The sequence below is a fragment of the Oreochromis aureus genome, linkage group 4 (genome assembly GCF_013358895.1).
Source record: "Oreochromis aureus strain Israel breed Guangdong linkage group 4, ZZ_aureus, whole genome shotgun sequence".
Classification (NCBI taxonomy): Eukaryota; Metazoa; Chordata; class Actinopteri; order Cichliformes; family Cichlidae; genus Oreochromis; species Oreochromis aureus.
The window spans coordinates 33,678,260-33,695,925 of NC_052945.1; the positions used below are offsets into that span (position 1 = coordinate 33,678,260).

The 17,666-nt window shown below is 37.6% G+C and overlaps 1 protein-coding gene across 3 annotated transcripts; it reads right to left on the reverse strand.

Annotated features, from left to right (window-relative positions):
- Positions 1 to 382: 382 nt before the first annotated feature.
- Positions 383 to 15,935, reverse strand: copz2 (COPI coat complex subunit zeta 2). Of its 3 annotated transcripts, XR_005612814.1 has the most exons (10): positions 15,792 to 15,935; positions 10,071 to 10,139; positions 9,010 to 9,094; positions 8,224 to 8,315; positions 6,244 to 6,299; positions 5,333 to 5,410; positions 5,070 to 5,121; positions 4,747 to 4,855; positions 4,156 to 4,194; positions 383 to 1,757 (listed from the first exon to the last, which is right to left on the reverse strand). XR_005612814.1 is itself a non-coding variant. In XM_031739732.2 (9 exons), exons 1-9 carry the CDS (start codon positions 15,807 to 15,809, stop codon positions 1,710 to 1,712), a joined length of 537 nt encoding a protein of 178 aa, XP_031595592.1. In that variant the 5' UTR covers positions 15,810 to 15,932; the 3' UTR covers positions 383 to 1,709. The 3 variants fall into 3 exon arrangements, 2 of the variants coding, with proteins under 2 accessions (XP_031595592.1, XP_039467048.1); XM_031739732.2 differs by lacking the exon at positions 4,747 to 4,855 and having other exon boundaries at positions 15,792 to 15,932; XM_039611114.1 differs by lacking the exons at positions 383 to 1,757; positions 4,747 to 4,855 and adding an exon at positions 1,766 to 3,589.
- Between the last annotated feature and the right edge of the window lie 1,731 nt (positions 15,936 to 17,666).

A 17,666-nucleotide genomic window follows, 5' to 3' on the forward strand; every position in this document is an offset into this window, starting at 1 on the left:
CTCAATATGGTGAAAACATTTTTCGGTCGAATTCCTGCTAATATTTCATCCATACTAATATTTTTTTGATTGCATGCACTTTTATTCCATCTATTTTCAAGCTGCACCTTCACCAAGGATCAATCAAATAAGAGTAGTCACGATCACGCTGGATCTTACTGATGCTGTTGTAAAGGATTTACCCCTTTCATCGACTAAATAAATAAATAAATAATCAAAAAACAACAATGCAATACATGCAGATACATTTTTCATGACTTATTTAAATACATTTTTACTCTTCAAGCCATTAAATATTATTACTATGAAGTAATACATCAAATTGGTCTACGATCAAATACTACGATTAAACACTGGTAAAGTCAAGAAAAGACAACCTTCATTTCAAAAGTATTATTCAGTTTTATTTCAAGATATCAATAATAATTCAATTTCTGCCAAAATAATTCTGATAATAACATAAAAACATAAAATTTTTTCTTTGTACCTTGAATTTAAGGCTTTCGTCTGATTTCTTGTGCCCTGCGATGAGTTGCAGGCGTGTGCGGCAGCCAGCCAATAATATCATCGGAAAATAAACCCATAACGAACCATTGGCTCGGTGAGTTTAACCACGTGCCAACTGACGTCACCTGCTTTCTACAAATAATCTTCCAGACCAAGCCCACACAAATGAAGTCCTTTAGAGTGCTTATTAATATTCATTATGTTAGACACTTTTAAACTCTGATTAGCCCGGAGAGCAAATAAATACGACATCCACAGGGATGAACTAATTGAAAATAAAAATAAAAGTACAAGAATATATAGTGGCTAAGCAGACCATCTGAAACCAGGACAAATATAGTTTTATTATCACTCTTGCAGACAAAGAAAGCAACATTCATATGTAAAAAAATAATTAGTTTCTCTTTGGCCATATTTCTCTTCATCAAACATGTAACGTCTTTTAAAATCTTTAATTATTATCACAACAGTAATAGACAATATTCTTTGTAACTCTGGCCACAGGATCCTGTGCACTTTATTTACTTTTATCTTTTTTAAGCTCCTGTTGGTTCTAAAATTCATTCACATGTGCAGACTTTCATTAAATTAGATTTCCTGCAGCTGTACCACAGTGCCTTCTTAGTGTCATAAAGCGTAACTGTATTTCCTTTTGGGCTTCAAAGAAGCATTATGAGTGTAACGAGTCAGTTGAAAATCAATACAACAAACTTTTAGTATTACCTTCTGTATTCTTGTAGTGTTGTAATAGAAATTAATTTGGCTTTGTAATATTGTTGATACACACAGTCACACATACACACGAAGTGAAAGGGGGGAAAAAAAAGCACAACTCCTCAAAGAAACCCAAGAGCCACAATCAGTTCTGTGGGACTGAGAACGGACAATGTTGTTCCACCAATTTCTTGCACGTCTTTTGATAATTCAGGTACTGGATAGCTGCCTGGATATTACTTATGATAACAAAACAAGAAATGTCATTTGGCTTGGTAAATGACACTTCTACGTATATATGGGCTATGTTTACTGCCAAATGAATTAAATACTTGTCAAACACAATAGAAAAAAAATGTCGTCACAAAAACACACCTAAGGCAGCCTATTGGCCATCACTTCAGTAACATCCATCCCTTCAGTTTGGCCTTGTAAAAATAGCTTTGGGACTGAAAACATTCTTTTTGGAGAATCAGATTTGTTTTCAGTCATTTCAGTATAGACCATTTGATCTGCTCCTTGGCTGACTGCAAAACCTGGAAAAGTAAAAAAAAAAAAAAAGAAATTATATAATAACAAAACATGAATGACAACTGCTTTGTAAACCAACAGAAAATGCAGCCTTTTTATGCACATATATCGTTAATGTGTTTATTCTAACTTCTGATAGGCTTGGTTTAGGCATCAGAAATAGTTCGTTTTAGGAAAAGACTGGGGTTTAGACTATAGTGACTTAGTTATAACACTGCTCATTCTATTGCTCTCATATATGTGTCACAGCACTCAGGCTGCAGGGTGCTTTGTGTGTTTCATGCAGTATATAATGACTGACTGAACAGCAGTTTTTGAAACCTTAAAACACTCCAGTATTACCCTTTACATTACAATATAAATTTTAAAAAAGTGTCTTACCGTAGAATACAAGTCTGTTTAGTAAACGGTAGAGTGGTTCTAATGCTTTACATAACTGTAAACTTCTGCACAGTAAAGCATGGTGCTACAGTACGTCTGTTTAAACACTAGAGGGCAGGCTGAGCTTATACTCACAACCATGTGATGTCTTGCCACCATGTTAAAGCGCAACAAAATCATAATACAAAGTGCATCTTCGTTCTACTGCCACTAAATAAATACAGTGGGTTTATGTTTTCAAAATCTATATGTTTCAATAGCTTGTTCTTTACTGGTTTATCTTTGAACTGTTTTCAGTCCTTAGAAGAGGTTAAATTACAGCAGTGCGTTCGTCACACTGCCCAGCAGGTGGCGCACTAAGATCAATTTTAAAGGCCCTTGATTCAGTATGGTGTATAAAGTCAGCCTCATGTGCAGCGTGTCTATTGTGTTGATCACGTAAAAACGTTAGTTCTGGGTAATATGAAACAATAAACTTCATAGTCTCGAGGTACCGAGGCACGGGATACTGTATGTGTTTAGTCAGTAGCATTGCATTGGTCAAGACCTACAAGCTGTCAAATTTATATCATCATGCACAGGCAGCATAATTAAAAACTAATGGAAATGAGATGAGAATGTAAACCAAGGGATGAACGTTCATAGGATATAATCTTTTCAAAAATTATTTTAATTTGACTAAATGGTGGAAAACACGAGTGGACATGAAATAATAATAATGCGTGACATAAATAATAAACGTGCATGCCAAATATCCTTGGGCAAAAAACTAACCGCAAGTTGCTCTCCGATGCATCCATCGGCACATGAATGTGTGTGAATGTCAGATATAAAGCACTTCAGTAGAAAAAGCATTAAAATGCTTGTATGAATGGGTGAATGAGGCAAGTTGTAGAAAAGCACTATATAAGAACCAGTTCATTTACCATGTGACTAAAACTTTGGAAATATCTGAAGTCAGACATTGTCTGTTATAGCTCAAAACATAATTGTAATAATAATAATAATAGCTATCCTCCTTTCCTTCATTGTGGTGTGTCAGGTATAGAGCATTAGCTTTTTTGTGGTTGACATTATTAAATGCCTTTATGTCCTTCCAGTGCCTCTAAAACATCTCAAACCCACTGAGGGATTGACTTTACAAGACCCTTGATCACACCTGTATGACCCTAAAACGATAAAGATCCCTCAAAATTTGGTATGTTGTGAGAACAGGAGACCCCACAGGACTTGTTCTGTCAGAGAGGTTTTGTCATCAGATGATGGATCAGATGGATGATAAAGCTCTCTAATCTAACCATATTAAAGTCCTTATCAAAAGTATACTTCACATGTGGTTAAACCGAAAATTTAAATGAGGGGTGACCTGGACTTTGTTTGTAGGCAACTAAAATGACTGTTGTAGTCATAAGCAACAGCAGGCAAACAAGGCATTTTCTGTGTAGAATGGAATAATCTGTAAAAAAAAAAAAAAAAAAGGATGTACAACGCACTTCAATATCCAGGTGAGTGGATTTAAAACACCACTATAGAATACATTTGATTACAGTAGATGCTTTTCTGAAAAATGTTGAAACTAAGCCATCCACAATGACAGTGGAATCATGTTTGTGCTTGTCCTGCTAGATCTCAGTGCAATGTTTAATAGTGTTAACCACAATATTTTACTGCAGATTTGGGAATACACAGTTGGTATTAAAGGAACTGCATTGCAGTAGTTTGAATAATACCTCTCTAATTTACATGTAAAACCTGGTAGTGATTCATATACAGCACTTTTCAGCTCTACCTGAGTTTCCATCCCACTTTCACCAAGTCCTTGGACACGGGGTCGTGGCAATATTGCATCTACTCATTTTGCCTTACAATTAAAACTGCCTTGAAAAGACTGTTGTTGCAAATTTGTGCTATATAAATAAAACTGAACTGAATTGAACTGCATTTGTGTATGCATGTGATGCCTTCATGTTTGTGTGTATAGCTTTGGCAGTGATATTCACAGTCCGTTTGCGTGTGTATTACCTGAGCCACGCTTTGTTCAGTTAATGGGTTCTCATCCGCCTGTAATCCAAATGACATGAAAAAAGTCAAATACTTAATACACACAAACACACACACACACACACACACTAACATTCAGTGCAAAAACAGCACCCTGCAAGCACTATTAGAGCCGTGGAACAAAGAATAGCACACTATAACCCAGTGACATTCAAACAGTGCTAGTTAACAGTTCAATCAGTCACAATTCATAGTGGTGCTTGTAGCCATGCTTGTGGTGTAGCTTCAGGGTAAGCACCGTCTGTTTTGTAGGCAATCATTCACTTTAATTATCTGATGCACACAGTTCCCTGAGAATAACTTCTTTTGACTTGGATGATGTCTTCAGTGTTACTCTAGCGCCACCAGCAGGTCATAGTTATCAAGTATAGAAAAATGACATGTTAGTCCACATGCTCTCCCACCATGCATTTACCTTTTCTGTTTTGCCCATTCCTCCTCCATCCCTTCACTGAGTCTTACTCCTTCTCATCCATTCATTCTTTCTCTCTCACTCACTCTTTCTCTCTCTCCACTTCACTATCTTTCGCATTGGCCTTCTTCCTCTCTCACCCTCGGTCTGTCTGTCTGTCTACAGCAGCTGGCTCCTGTCTGTTTGTGCCTCTACGTTACCGGTGATGTAATCAAAGAGGACGAAGCCATAGGCTGGCTCTGACATTAGCTGATACCAATCAGAAGAAGAGAGAGAGGGAGAAGGACAGGAAGAAAAGTAAAACAGGGAAGAGAAGGCAAGAAGCAAGTCAAAAAAGCTAAAGGGAGCTACAGCAAATCTTGATGTAGCCGTTCTAATCAGACCAAACACCTGCATTGATTTGTATTTCCAGTGGTTTATATTGATACGATAGGTTTTGGGGAATAACTGACAGAAATCTTACCCTGTAATTGACCTTCTGTAGGACCTGCTGTGGATCACTCTCCAGAATCACCCTGGAAACAGGAAAAAACAACCAATAAGGGCAGAGTTCTGTATAAGCAGGACTGGGATTGCTTATGGGATCATGGCATTTTACATACTAAACATTTTTTTAGTTTAATAATAGAAATACCTATCATCATTTTGCCTATAAATATCAGGCAAAATGATCAAAAGGGACTCATATTGACTATTGTAGTTGGATAAACTTTTTTTTTCTCTCACCCCCCATCAATGATTTCATCCACAACAAGAAACACTCCTTCCATGTTTTCCAATAAACACCTCCGCTCCACATTTTTCCTGCAGCATAAATAAAAAAATTATACTCGTCATTAGACACGTTACTTTGGATCCCATATGATCATCATAATTTTAAGTTAAAGTTTTTATTGCTCTAACCTAAGTAACTTAAAGTATTCACACTTCTGGCTTTTTAAAAAACCCATTGTTGCTTTATTTTATTTTTTTTGCCTCACAATAGCTTAATCTCTCTTAAGTCTTAGTTACTCACACACTGCATTACTATTGCATCAGTTCCCATAGTAACCATACCCAGCACAGTTTGAGTAATATTGCAATAAACAGTGAGGGACTCTGATATGAGCTTTAACGGGTTAAAATGACAAAGGAGTACTATTTGTCATTTAGTTTAATTTATTTATTAAATATAATTATTGACATTTCACATTACTTATTATAACTCTTTGATGCTACTGAGGCTACATGGAGGACAAAAGCTCTAATTCAGGGGTGTCGAACTCCAGGCCTCAAGGGCCGGTGTCCTGCAGGTTTTAGAGCTCACCCTGGGCCAACACACCTGAATCAAATTATTAGTTCATTACCAGGCCTCTGGAGAACACCAAGACATGTTTAGGAGGTCATTTAGCCATTTAAATCAGCTGTGTTGGATCAAGGATACATCTAAAATCTGCAGGACACCGGCCCTTGAGGCCTGGAGTTCGACACCTGTGCTCTAATTCATTTGCATGAAGAAAAGTCTGAAAAAGAAGATTGTGAATTTCTCTATTTGGGCTCTGATTACCTCTGTATTGTTCTAAATATCATTACAATATCAATGAAACCACTCACTTATGCAGTTTTTTTTTTTTTTTCTAAACTCAGTAAGACGGTACCTGAGGATGTGACTGAGGGAGTCAAACAGGCAGTTAAGTACTGACATCAGCATGAGCTACCGAGAGAAAAAGAAAAGTCAGTATATGAGATACAAAGATATAAATCAATGCAAATTGATGTTAAAGCAGAATCAATTAGATTTCATGGCCCAAATAAGCTTCAACATATACCAGCTTAGTAAAGCATATAGGTCAGGGGTGTCAAACTCCAGGCCTCGAGGGCCGGTGTCCTGCAGGTTTTAGATATCAATCTGGGTCAGCGCACCTGAATCAAATGATTAGTTCATTACCAGGCTTCTGGAGAACTTCAAGACATGTTGAGGAGGTCATTTAGCCATTTAAATCAGCTGTGTTGGATCAAGGACACATCTAAAACCTGCAGGACACCGGCCATCGAGGCCTGGAGTTCGACGCCTGTGATATAGGTGAATATGCTGCTCATGAGAAGTATCCTTTTATTAATCATTATAGGTTTAAAACTTTTCAACCAAACTGTAACCCAAAATAATCTCCACACACCTGCAACATATAGAACAATCCCTGAAAATAGCTTTAAAAAAATCCATGTCCCACAGGCTATACAAATGAAAGAGACTGTAGCTAACTCAGTGTTTATGGTAAATGTTACTGCCCTGAAGCACCTCAATTTGAAGAGCAATTACTAGACTAATTAAGTAGATTTTAAGGAGTATCTTATTTTTCCTTGAAAATAATCTTTAGCATTTTACAATAGAATTCATTATTATATGAAGGTATCACCAAGTTTTCAATTCTAGTGTATAAACACACAAGTTTTTTCAGGGTTTTTTTCTGTCTTTACTCTTTTTTTGCATTGCACCAAAGAGTATTTATAGAAACATAAAGAGTAAGGCTACATTGTAGACAAAATATATTTATATCTTTGATTCTTGATGCTTTGCACACTATTGTTATTATTTTAACGGCTTAGTCATAATGAAGCAAAGTACCTGGATGAGTAGCTGTTTCCAAAAATGTAACTTTTATTGTACGGTAAAGACCCTACAATAATAGGAAAACAGAGATAATCTCAACAATCATATGACCCTCTATGAGTGAGTACTTTGGCGACAGTGGGGAGGAAAAATTCGAAGAAACTTCGAGCAGAACCAGGCTCAGGGAGCGGCGTCCATCTGCCACGACTGGTTGGAGTGAGAGAAGGACGACAGGACAAAGACATGCTGTGGAGCTCGTGATACGTTTTAGGTTTTTGAAATATTTTATAGTCTTCTAGAAATTTGGGCAATTGACTTCATTTGATTAACTTTAAGGAGTATTTTACTTCTACCACTGAATTATTAAAGTTCAAATAACCCCCAACAACATCCTACACAGAGCAAAGAAAACCCCAGCACTGTCTTTGCTCCTTATATTCCTAAAACCTTCATTCTTACTCTGGCTCAGTATCCACTGGACATGCTAACCTATTCAAGGTTTTTTGTTTTTTGCTTTTTTTTTTGCCTGTTTGCCTTAATGTCAGTGAAACATTAATCTGACTCTGAGAATGCCTCATAAGAAATGCAACCTTTCTATGACACCAGAGCAGGCAACTCAATTTAGAAACAACAAGTAGTTACCCTTCAAATGTCTTGTGTGCCTACAGTTGAAAATTCCATAAAAAATATTGATATGAGCCTAACTCTTGTTAAGAGGTTACTACTGTAACTTATGTGATTTGTGTAAAAAATAATATTGGATGAATTTTATTGTTTAAGAGCTGAGAAGAGACAAGAAACAGTCTGGTGACATGCAACACATAACATTCTGCCTTGAGAATACAAAGCAGAATAAAATAAAATTAAAAAAATAAAATAAAAGCACACTTATGTGAGTAAACATTTGAACAAAAATGACTGAGCTTTTTAAAAAAAATATGCAGATGAACTTGACGCAACATATTCAAAATGAATTTAAATTTTATTACTGCAGATGTACTTTATTGGCAGAGAAAACTTAATTCACCTCATTTTCCTGAGCACTTCCCACAACGTAGAAGAAAAGATCTATACTGCTCTTGTACACGATGGTCATCCCTTCCAGAAAAGCTATTTCATCTACATAGTGAATGAGACGTGACAGGGTTAGCATAAGCATGACTTTATTAATTTGGTTCTCTATAGAAATGTAAAATAAAGTTTATTCAGTGACACAATTGCCAAATATATAGTGACAGGCAAGCAAAGGGGTGAGAGGGAAAGAAAAGCAATTAGACAGAAACTTGATATAAAGAGAGGAAGGGGATGAGTCGGAGAAAAAAATGATACAAATGAATGTTGGGAGGTAGTGGAACTGGTAGATAAAACATAAAAGGGGAGAAGAAAGACAAGACAGAAGTGGAGAAAATAAGGAATGAAGATTAGGACAAAAGGAGAGATAATGGCAAAGTGTTAAAGAGGTCAAGGTAGAGACTCAGGTATCAGTTGTGTGAAACTTGGAATCCTAAAAAAAGCTTATGGTTAGGTTAGGTTTTTCATCCAAATGAATGAAAACCCAAAAGTTTTGCAAGGGTAATACCAGCTACAGCATTCTGCCACAAATAATGGTCTAGCATGGTTTGGTGGGTGGAAACCAGGCCAATGTAAGAAGTGATTTAGGTTACAAGTGACAAGAGTGTGTAACAGTCTGGACACTGGAGACGTCTGTGAACATTCAGCACAATACAAAGGGAGGGAGTGACGGGTGTGGGTGGGGGGGCATGCATCACACACCAGAACGGATCTACATAAAACAGAAGAGAGTGGAACTTACTGTCTGCTTTGTGTGTCTTGTTAAAAACATTCTTTTCAAAGGTTTTCTGCTCCTTCATGGAGGGGTAAAGCTCTGGGTCATAGTACTAAAACAGAAACCTTTATGAGTCATTCAGTTTACTTACATAGTGCGTTGCTAATAAACTCTAAACTTGATAGTTAAACTTTACCAGTTAGTATTTACTGTTACAAACAATGAAATCAACTCAGTCAAATCAAATGCAACCCTAACCCACACAAACATATATGTCGTTCAGCGGCATCCTTTGCACTCACTGATAGTTACTTTAATCAAGTGGAAGCTGAGAAATCTTTTCTCAGGTTATCTACTTCGGCCATAGCCACTTATTATTTCTGACTGTAGGTAGACGACTCAGCTGGTGATAATCAGGGCAGTCATTATTTGTGAATCAGTCATTGAAAACTCAGACTTTGTTTTGTTTGGAAATTTCCAAGCTAGTTGTATCTAAGGTAAGCTAACCGACTGGTTTCATATATACTCTATAGACATCGCTTGTCCTATTTTCTGTCTTCACTTTTCATTCACCCCCCACTCAGTCACAGCAGGTGACAGTCTCTCACTGATCCTGGTCCTGATTGAGGTCCCTTCGCTTTGAAGAAAGGACGTTCTTCTACCCTACTCTCACCAAGTGCTGCTCTTAATCATCAGGGGTCTCTCTCTAATATTGTACAGCAATAATTATTTGGAACAGTTCTGAAATAAACATTGCAGATATAGAAGACAACAATAAGGCTGATCAAGGCACATCTTAACAAATACATTAATGTGTTCCTCAAAATACTGTTTACATTTTCTACAAGAAAAAAAGTACAAAAAATTCACATACAGGGCTCTGAAGTAAATTCAAATTACCCTCAGTAGTAAATGGTTATTGCTTATTGTGCAATGTAAATTTCATGTTAAAGTCATATAAAACTTGTATGTCCCATAATATGACTTATTCATGAAAGTGCTCCCTTTCATATTTTTGTCATACAAAACAAAGTTTATATTAAAGCATTTCCATTTTTTCCCTTGTGTAAAGACCACACTGAACTCACCTTTGACAAAAGTCTGTTGCCATCATTGTCAAGAATAAAAACTGCTTTAACTGTGTAGAGGGACGGTTCCTGCAGCGATAAACAGAAAGAACATCGTAAATATTTTAGCTTCGCTGAGTCACCTTGGGGAAACATTTTGAACATAATGGCATAGCTACAGTCACGGCTGTTCCTCTCATACCTTGATAACACTTAAAAGAGCATTGCAGCAGCAGCCTCTTTTAAATACTCTCTCATCTACTTACACACACGGAAGCTGCCCAGTCCAACCAGTTTCTACACTTTACGCTGCAGTTTATTCAGTGTTTTAATCTTTGTTGTTTATCCTGGTTTGTATTACAGTTTTCCAGTTCTGGGAATGATCACATATTTCTATTTAATACATTTTCCATTCTCCTGCATCCAAATCTAGACAGCTATCTGTCCATGCCTGCGATGATTTTTCAGACCCGGGACAAAGTTCTGTTATGCACTGACTAGCACAGATTCACAGTCAGAGTGTATCACAGAACTTAGACCAAAGTCCAGTATTCCAGGCTCACATAACCAGAGTCCTAAAGCTGTAGATGGCTCAGTCTATCCTTTATTTGATCAAACGTGTTTCTTGCTATTTTGATGCTGACTGAACTTTAAGCGATGAGTAAACATACATGGACATACTCCAACATACTGTAGTTATAGCATATAGCATTTGTAAGTAAACACTACATAACCATATCTGTCATATTTAGGTGTGGATGCCCCATTGACAAGTACTGCAAGTCTTTGGTCATGTAACAAGGTCATTCTTAATACTATTTGTTACTCCTTTCTTTTCCTTTCTCCATACACCCTGGAAACAGGTGAAGATGCAGCAGAAATACCTACTATTAACTACATTCTGATTAGCATTCAATGTAAACTGCACGTGAGGTGTATGCCAACATTTGCAATTCACTGACAGCTGACTGAAGGAAAGCTAGCAGCTAGCTCAAGTCACAAGGCAAGGCCATAAAAAATAAAAAGTATTATTCACTACCAAGTGCAGAAGGATTTATTTTTCCAGGAAACCACAAACTCTTAAGTATAAAAAGAATAAAAGAATATCTTTGATCATGGAGTGTAGGTTATGTCAACCTATAGCCCAATACATATTATATTAAAAAATGTTACATCAAATAGTTTTCATTGGGTCTTTAGAACATGTTTTAGCCAGTAAAGATGCCACTGAATTATAAATTAGTTACTAGGAGACAAATGTACCACTGTCCAATTAAACAAATATGAGTTTCAGGCATGAGAACATTTTCTATATACTTATGTATCTGTTCTTAGTTAGTTTGCTAATGGCTACAAGCACGAGTACATTCAGCAGTCGCCTAGTTAGTTTTATTAAGTGCTCAAGGGTCCAGGTCCAATATGTCAGCCATTATTAAGTATTGTGCAATCTTTAGATAAACGGCAAACTTAGGATACATCTTAGCATGCTAAGTATTTCTCTGTTAATTTCGTTAACAGATATTGAGCTGAAGAATCATATTTTGGAAAGACGCTTGAATACTTAAACTTGTGGTGCAACCTGCCTCTGACCCTGTCTTTCATATCCACATTGCATAACATTATGACCACTGACTGGTGACATGAATAACACTGATCATCTCTTCATCATGGCACCTGTTCCACCAGAGGGTGGGAGCAAGTAAAAATGGGGAAAAAAGAAAAATGGGGAAGCAAAAGGATTTGTGCAAGTCTGGCAAGTCCCAAATTCTGGTGGCTAGATGACTGAGTCAGAGCATCTCCAATACTGCAGCTCTTTCTTGGATGTTCCCAGTCTGTAGTGTTCAATATGTATCAAAAGTGGTCCAAGGAAGGAACAGTGATGAACCAACATCATGGGTGACCAAGGCTCACTGATGCACATGGGGAATGAAGGCTGGTCTGTGTGGTCGGATTCAAGAGACAAGCTGTTGTAGCTCAAACTGCTGAAAAATGTAATGCACATTCCAATATATAGGCTTCAGAATACACAGTTGGAGCTTCATGGCCACAGAACAGTCAGGATGCCCATGCTGACCCCTATTCATCGTGGACAGTGGCAACAGAATTAGACCTTTGAGCGATGGATGAAGGTAGCTTGGTCTGACAAATCATTTAATTTTTTTTCACATCAAGTGGATGGCATGTATGTTACTTACCTGAAGAGTACCTGCAACCAAGATGCACTACGGGAAGAAGACAAGCTGGCAAAGGCAGTGTGATGCTTTGTTCAATGTTCTATTGGGTTCTGACATTCATGTGGATGTTACTTTGACAAATACTGTCTCCCTAAGTATCCGGTCTTTAAGTGATGACGTATGAACCCCGCTTCGGGGTCCAAACTACTCTGCGTTTAATAAGGCTGTTGTGTTTTTAACATTTTTTAATGCTTTGTATCCTGTTCTATTGAATCTGAACAAGCCACTAAAAAAGTCTGTGATCACTGTCAGCCTCTGTTTTTATTATCACTTTTCATTTTAAAGCTCAGTTCATTTTAAAGTTCATTTTAAAGCTCATTTTAAAGCTCAGTTTTTAAAACCTTATGTAACTACAGCATAGCCCATGCAGCAGTATATTAATGACTAACCTCATATTGTGTATGGATTATCTCAGTTGTTTTCCTGACTGAAGTTTGGTCCATTTACAGCATCTTGCCATGCGATTGCATGGCAGGAACACAATTTGCAAAATAAAGGATATTTTTAGCTGATGCTGTAATAAAGGAAATGCTAAATGTGGCTCATTTTAAAGTCAAACATTGATTTTAATAAAAAAAAAAAAAAAGAACTGTACTTTATCAATTATCTCTTTGCTGTTTGTTGATCTATTATGTTTCTTGATATATTGATTATAAATTTTGACCCCTGTGGCTGATACCTTTATTCTCCTCTTAATTGAATTGTTCTGGTACACTGATATAATGTTAGACTTTTGAAAATGTTTTGTGTCTCATCTACATCTTTTGGACTACTTACTGCCAACACAATGTCAGTCTCAGGTCTCTGAGATCAGTTTTGAGCTGCGCTTTGTGTGGAAGCACAGTTAGCATTAGAAAATAAACGAGCTTTAGTGATTTATCATTGTAACAGATTAGTCTCCTCTTGCTAACCTTGGCTAACATGTTGAGAAGATAACATGAGTTATTACTAACTCCTTTAGTACATTAACAAGCAAAGCTCTAATGATGATGGAGATGGAGAAGCAACAGCAGCTCTCACCATGTCTGGACCAGTAAATTGGACTAGATGACCAAGTACAGACTTAGCTGGCACTTTCAAATTAGCATCTATGTGAAATGAATTGGTTGACTGAATATTTCACTTGACTTTTTTTTTTATTAATATTTTTAATCCCCTGTGTAGATATTGACAATTAACCATGTCACACAGTTTTTTAAATGTGCAACTTACAGGTTTTTTTTCTGAAGGATCAGTTGTTTTAAATGACTCCACTTAATAACAGTGATCCAAAAGAAAAGAACCAGAAAAGGCCAGATTAAAAACAGATCATGTAAATGTAACTTTAACTTCACAGACATGCAATAGTAAATAGCTGGTGTAACCCTATTATTAAGATGCAAATGCATGAGAAAGGAGCAAGACAGAGACAAGCAGGAAGGGGGCAGAGATGAAACCAGGGAGGCAGGAAAAAGAAAGAATGAGTCTGAGAAAAATGCATAACCAAAAATCTCAACGGAAGTGAAAGAGCAAGATGGTGGGAAGAAACAACAGAAAATTAAAAGAATTACTCAGATCATTTCCATTAGCCAGATGTAAATCGAGTTATATAGCTGACATTGTAAGAATTATAAAGGTATGCTGATGATGCAGTTCTGAGTATTATTAGAATAATATACTTATATGACTTTATTTAGAATGTCAAGTTAGAATTGTAGTTACAGTTACATTTATCCAAAAGTATTTGGATAAATATCCATCAGTGCATGGATGGGGATGCAGTAGGCCAACATCTATACGAGTAACATTTGGGCAGTAACCAGTGGCATCTGTAGTATTTTAAAGAGTTGCATTTTTACATGAACTACCTTATACATAAGATACATTTTTTTATATTTGACTTTTGGTATTACTTTTCCATTGTTCACTTTTAGTTGTAAATCAGCCGGTTAATTGTAGAAGATTCTTACTTTAAACATCGACAACAATATAAACCATGATCTCTGAACATTTAGCCAGTGGGAAATGGTTGTAACACAACTAAAAACAGTACGCTGATATCAATAAACACATTATCCCTGCTTTCCATCCTATATATGAATGTATTCCTCTTATAAACAAGCAGCAATTTGGTGCTGTGGCTGTTCCAGCCAATTTAGAGCTGAAAGAAAAGAATGGAAAATGTGAATCTTTCACTTAAATTAAATTATTTTGTTGTAGTACACACTTTGATTACTTGAGTAGCAAAGCCACAATGTAAAAATACTCAACACTCACAGACTATTTACACAGAAAGCACTGGGTAGAAAAGTGTATATAGATAACTATATTGAAAGTAACAGCCCTTATATTATATGATATCCATTCATTATCAAGTAGATTTCTCCTATTATAGATATTTGAGTTGGCTCCAGGGATAATAAAGGATTTTGTATGTAAAAAATGCCAAAGTTCTAACAGTAACATGCAGTAAAATGCAAAGTTTCAAAAGTATCCTTAAAATACTTTAGTAAAATTACATAAGAAAGTTACTTTTTGCCTTCGCTGCTTATTGTTTAACAATATATAAGAAAGCAACACAATATGTAGGAGTATCACGAGTTTTGTATGCAAAATGATGCAATTTACGGTCATTTATAAGCAAAACTATGATAAGCAGGCTAAGATCATACTTTTAAGTGCTGAGAAAGAGTAAACCAAGAAGAAAGAATTAGGACAGATAGAGATATTTTGGAGAAGCACGGATGAGAGAGAAAGAGAAACTTACATACACAGAGCGAGAGAGAGAGAGAGAGAGAGAGTGAGAGAGGGACTGAATAAATGGTGCGCAGGGCAAAAGAGGAGCGAGAGAGAGAGAGAGAGAGAGAGAACAGTGGACGTGGCACCTGCTCTGGTCTACACGTCAGTCGACATATGCTCAACACACGCAGGCATTTAAATACGCAGACCGGCTTTAACCATACCGCTTGTTCCATTAAACACTACACTTTACACGCGTGATCCGTGCAGGAACCGAAGCTTTGCTTGATTACCGTGTAGCGCCATCCTGTTGCGCTCCACGCTGGACTCTGTGTGGATAAGTGTGTAACAGCTGTGGCTCAGCCGCTCCACGGTAATGGAATTCACTTAACAACGTAAGAAGTTGTCGCGCTGTCAGCACCATCAGCAATAATATTTGTACATATGACATACATGTAGAAAGAAAAAGTGTGACTTTAGCTTCGTGACAAACAGTGACCAGGCCTCCGTGTCCACAGTCAGCTCCAGTCCGAGTCCACTAGCATTAACTTAGAAATAAAAGCTGTTTCTGCTTTATGGACAATCTGCACCCAAGCAACCCTCCCTGCCTCCCTCCCGCCTGTCTACCACCCCCCTTCTTGCCGAACACCTTAACTGCTATAGTGCAACAAATGTCCCGCACACTGCTAAACAAAATATATAAACCGCCCAGCACATTAATATCCCATCCACCTGGAAATGAAAGGACACCGGTTCACGTTCTAGCTGGTAAAACGGCGGAGAGGCTCACCGGAGACGTGGAATCCATTGCTGCTGCTGCTGCCGTCGCTCCGCTCGCTCGGTGTGTTGACGTGGACAGCTCTGAGCTGTCACGCCGAGATCAGCGCTTTTATTTTTTCTTTCTCTTCTTTACGGAGACGCCCGGGCGCGCTCACGCGCTCGCAGCAACCAACCGGATAGAACCACAGGAGCGAGAGCCACCGGCGAAGCGCGGTCCCGACGCGTTGGTCGCACCCTCCTCCCACTTCTTCTCTATCCGAGCCTTTCACGATAAAAGTCGAGATGCTCTTAAGGAGTCTACTCTGGATAAGAGAAGTTCATGTGGCACATGTAGCCGGGGGCTGTCAAACACACCACCCCACACATGCTAGTTCGATCCACGGTCCACATCTACAGTAAAGTCATTCCTTTATCCAGTGTTTTACAGCAATACTTTTCCTAATCCTAGTGTGGTGATGTAACGAATATTCCACAGGGGGGACATTTGTGGAAAGTATTTTTAGATCTTAACAAGTTAAATGTGGAAACTATTCTTTGTGCATTTCTACTAGAAATATAATGACAGCTGACTTGTGAATTTGGAAAAACAAACAACGTATTTTTACATTGTAAGAAAATCAAAGTCAAGGCTTTACATGTTCCGCTTTCCTCGTAAAATGAGAAAGATCAGAAATAAATACACTGTAAACCTTTTATAGAGGTCATTAGTTATTCTTTTGTGTTTTATTAGAAAAACGTAGTCATTACTAAAATCAAATTATTTGTTTGAATGATTCAGCTGAAATGTGAAGTGCACTGATCATGTTAAGTGGGGGTAAGTGATTATATTAAATACTGTCAAATCTATAAGGTATAGATATATCATGCTATGTACCCAGATCTTACCTGCAGAGACATCTCAACCTTAGGGCCCTGCAGTGCATATAGCCATAGTCACTTCATCTGCATCCCACCAGTCTATACTGAGGCAAGGACTGCCTCACTGTTCACAAGCTCATGCCTTTGTAGTCACCACTGTGTTGTTGTCTCTTCTTTGATCCCCCATACCTTTGCAGATTTGGTCAAATAACCTCATGTAGGTTCTACATTTCTTTTTTTGTCAATGACATAAAAATGCAACAAGTGTTTGTTATTGTGGATTATGTAAGGACTGATTTTTATAGAAATCTGGTACTTTGTAACCTGCTGTATTTATCCATAAAAGTAGCTATTATGTCTAGTAGCTGTGCTAATGTTGCTATGAATACCTCTATTGCAGAGATTCGAGGATTCAGCCTCAAAATGCTCAAAATATGCATGATTTTCATTCCTGACACTTATCTGCACATTCAAGTAAAAATAAATACAGAGCATGAAGAATGAATATCCACACAGATTGTCAGCTGTCCTGATATTGGTTGCTTCTGTGCTTGCTTGGGGGTGGCAGTGTCACTGTGGACAAGATCTGGGTGCTGTCCAGTAAAGGAAATTTTCACTGGCAGAGAGCATGGTGGGGAATGTGACTGTATCTAACTGAAGATGGTGAAGCAGCAACCCTGGGGTGATGAAGGCAGACACATCATTTGAAGTAGTGGTCACACATTCTGCAGCCCTCCAGTGCAACCCCCAGGAGATCCTGAGACAGCTGCAGGGAGCTAAGCAGGATGGACGCAGGACCATAACAGGGTCGCAGAATACTCACAGCAGGATGTAAACTTAGCCCTAAATCGGTCACTGGTGACCTGGTAGATGTGAAGAGGTTAAGCAAGCTGTACAATTAACGGCACCACACAACATACTAAAATAAATAAATTGAAAGTCCAAATTTGACACTGGAAAAACAACCACATTTGATGAACATACAAAACAGAGGAAGAACAACCTGAAGAGCCATTTCAACAGTTAT

Bases quoted from the DNA above. Each gene is read 5' to 3' on its own strand.
- copz2 (XM_039611114.1), bottom strand. The intron at 8,316-9,009 runs GTAAGTTCCACT...TTCACTATGTAG, and splicing joins CAAGACACACAAAGCAGACA to ATGAAATAGCTTTTCTGGAA. The intron at 4,195-5,069 runs GTAAGATTTCTG...TTTGGATTACAG, and splicing joins TACAGAAGGTCAATTACAGG to GCGGATGAGAACCCATTAAC.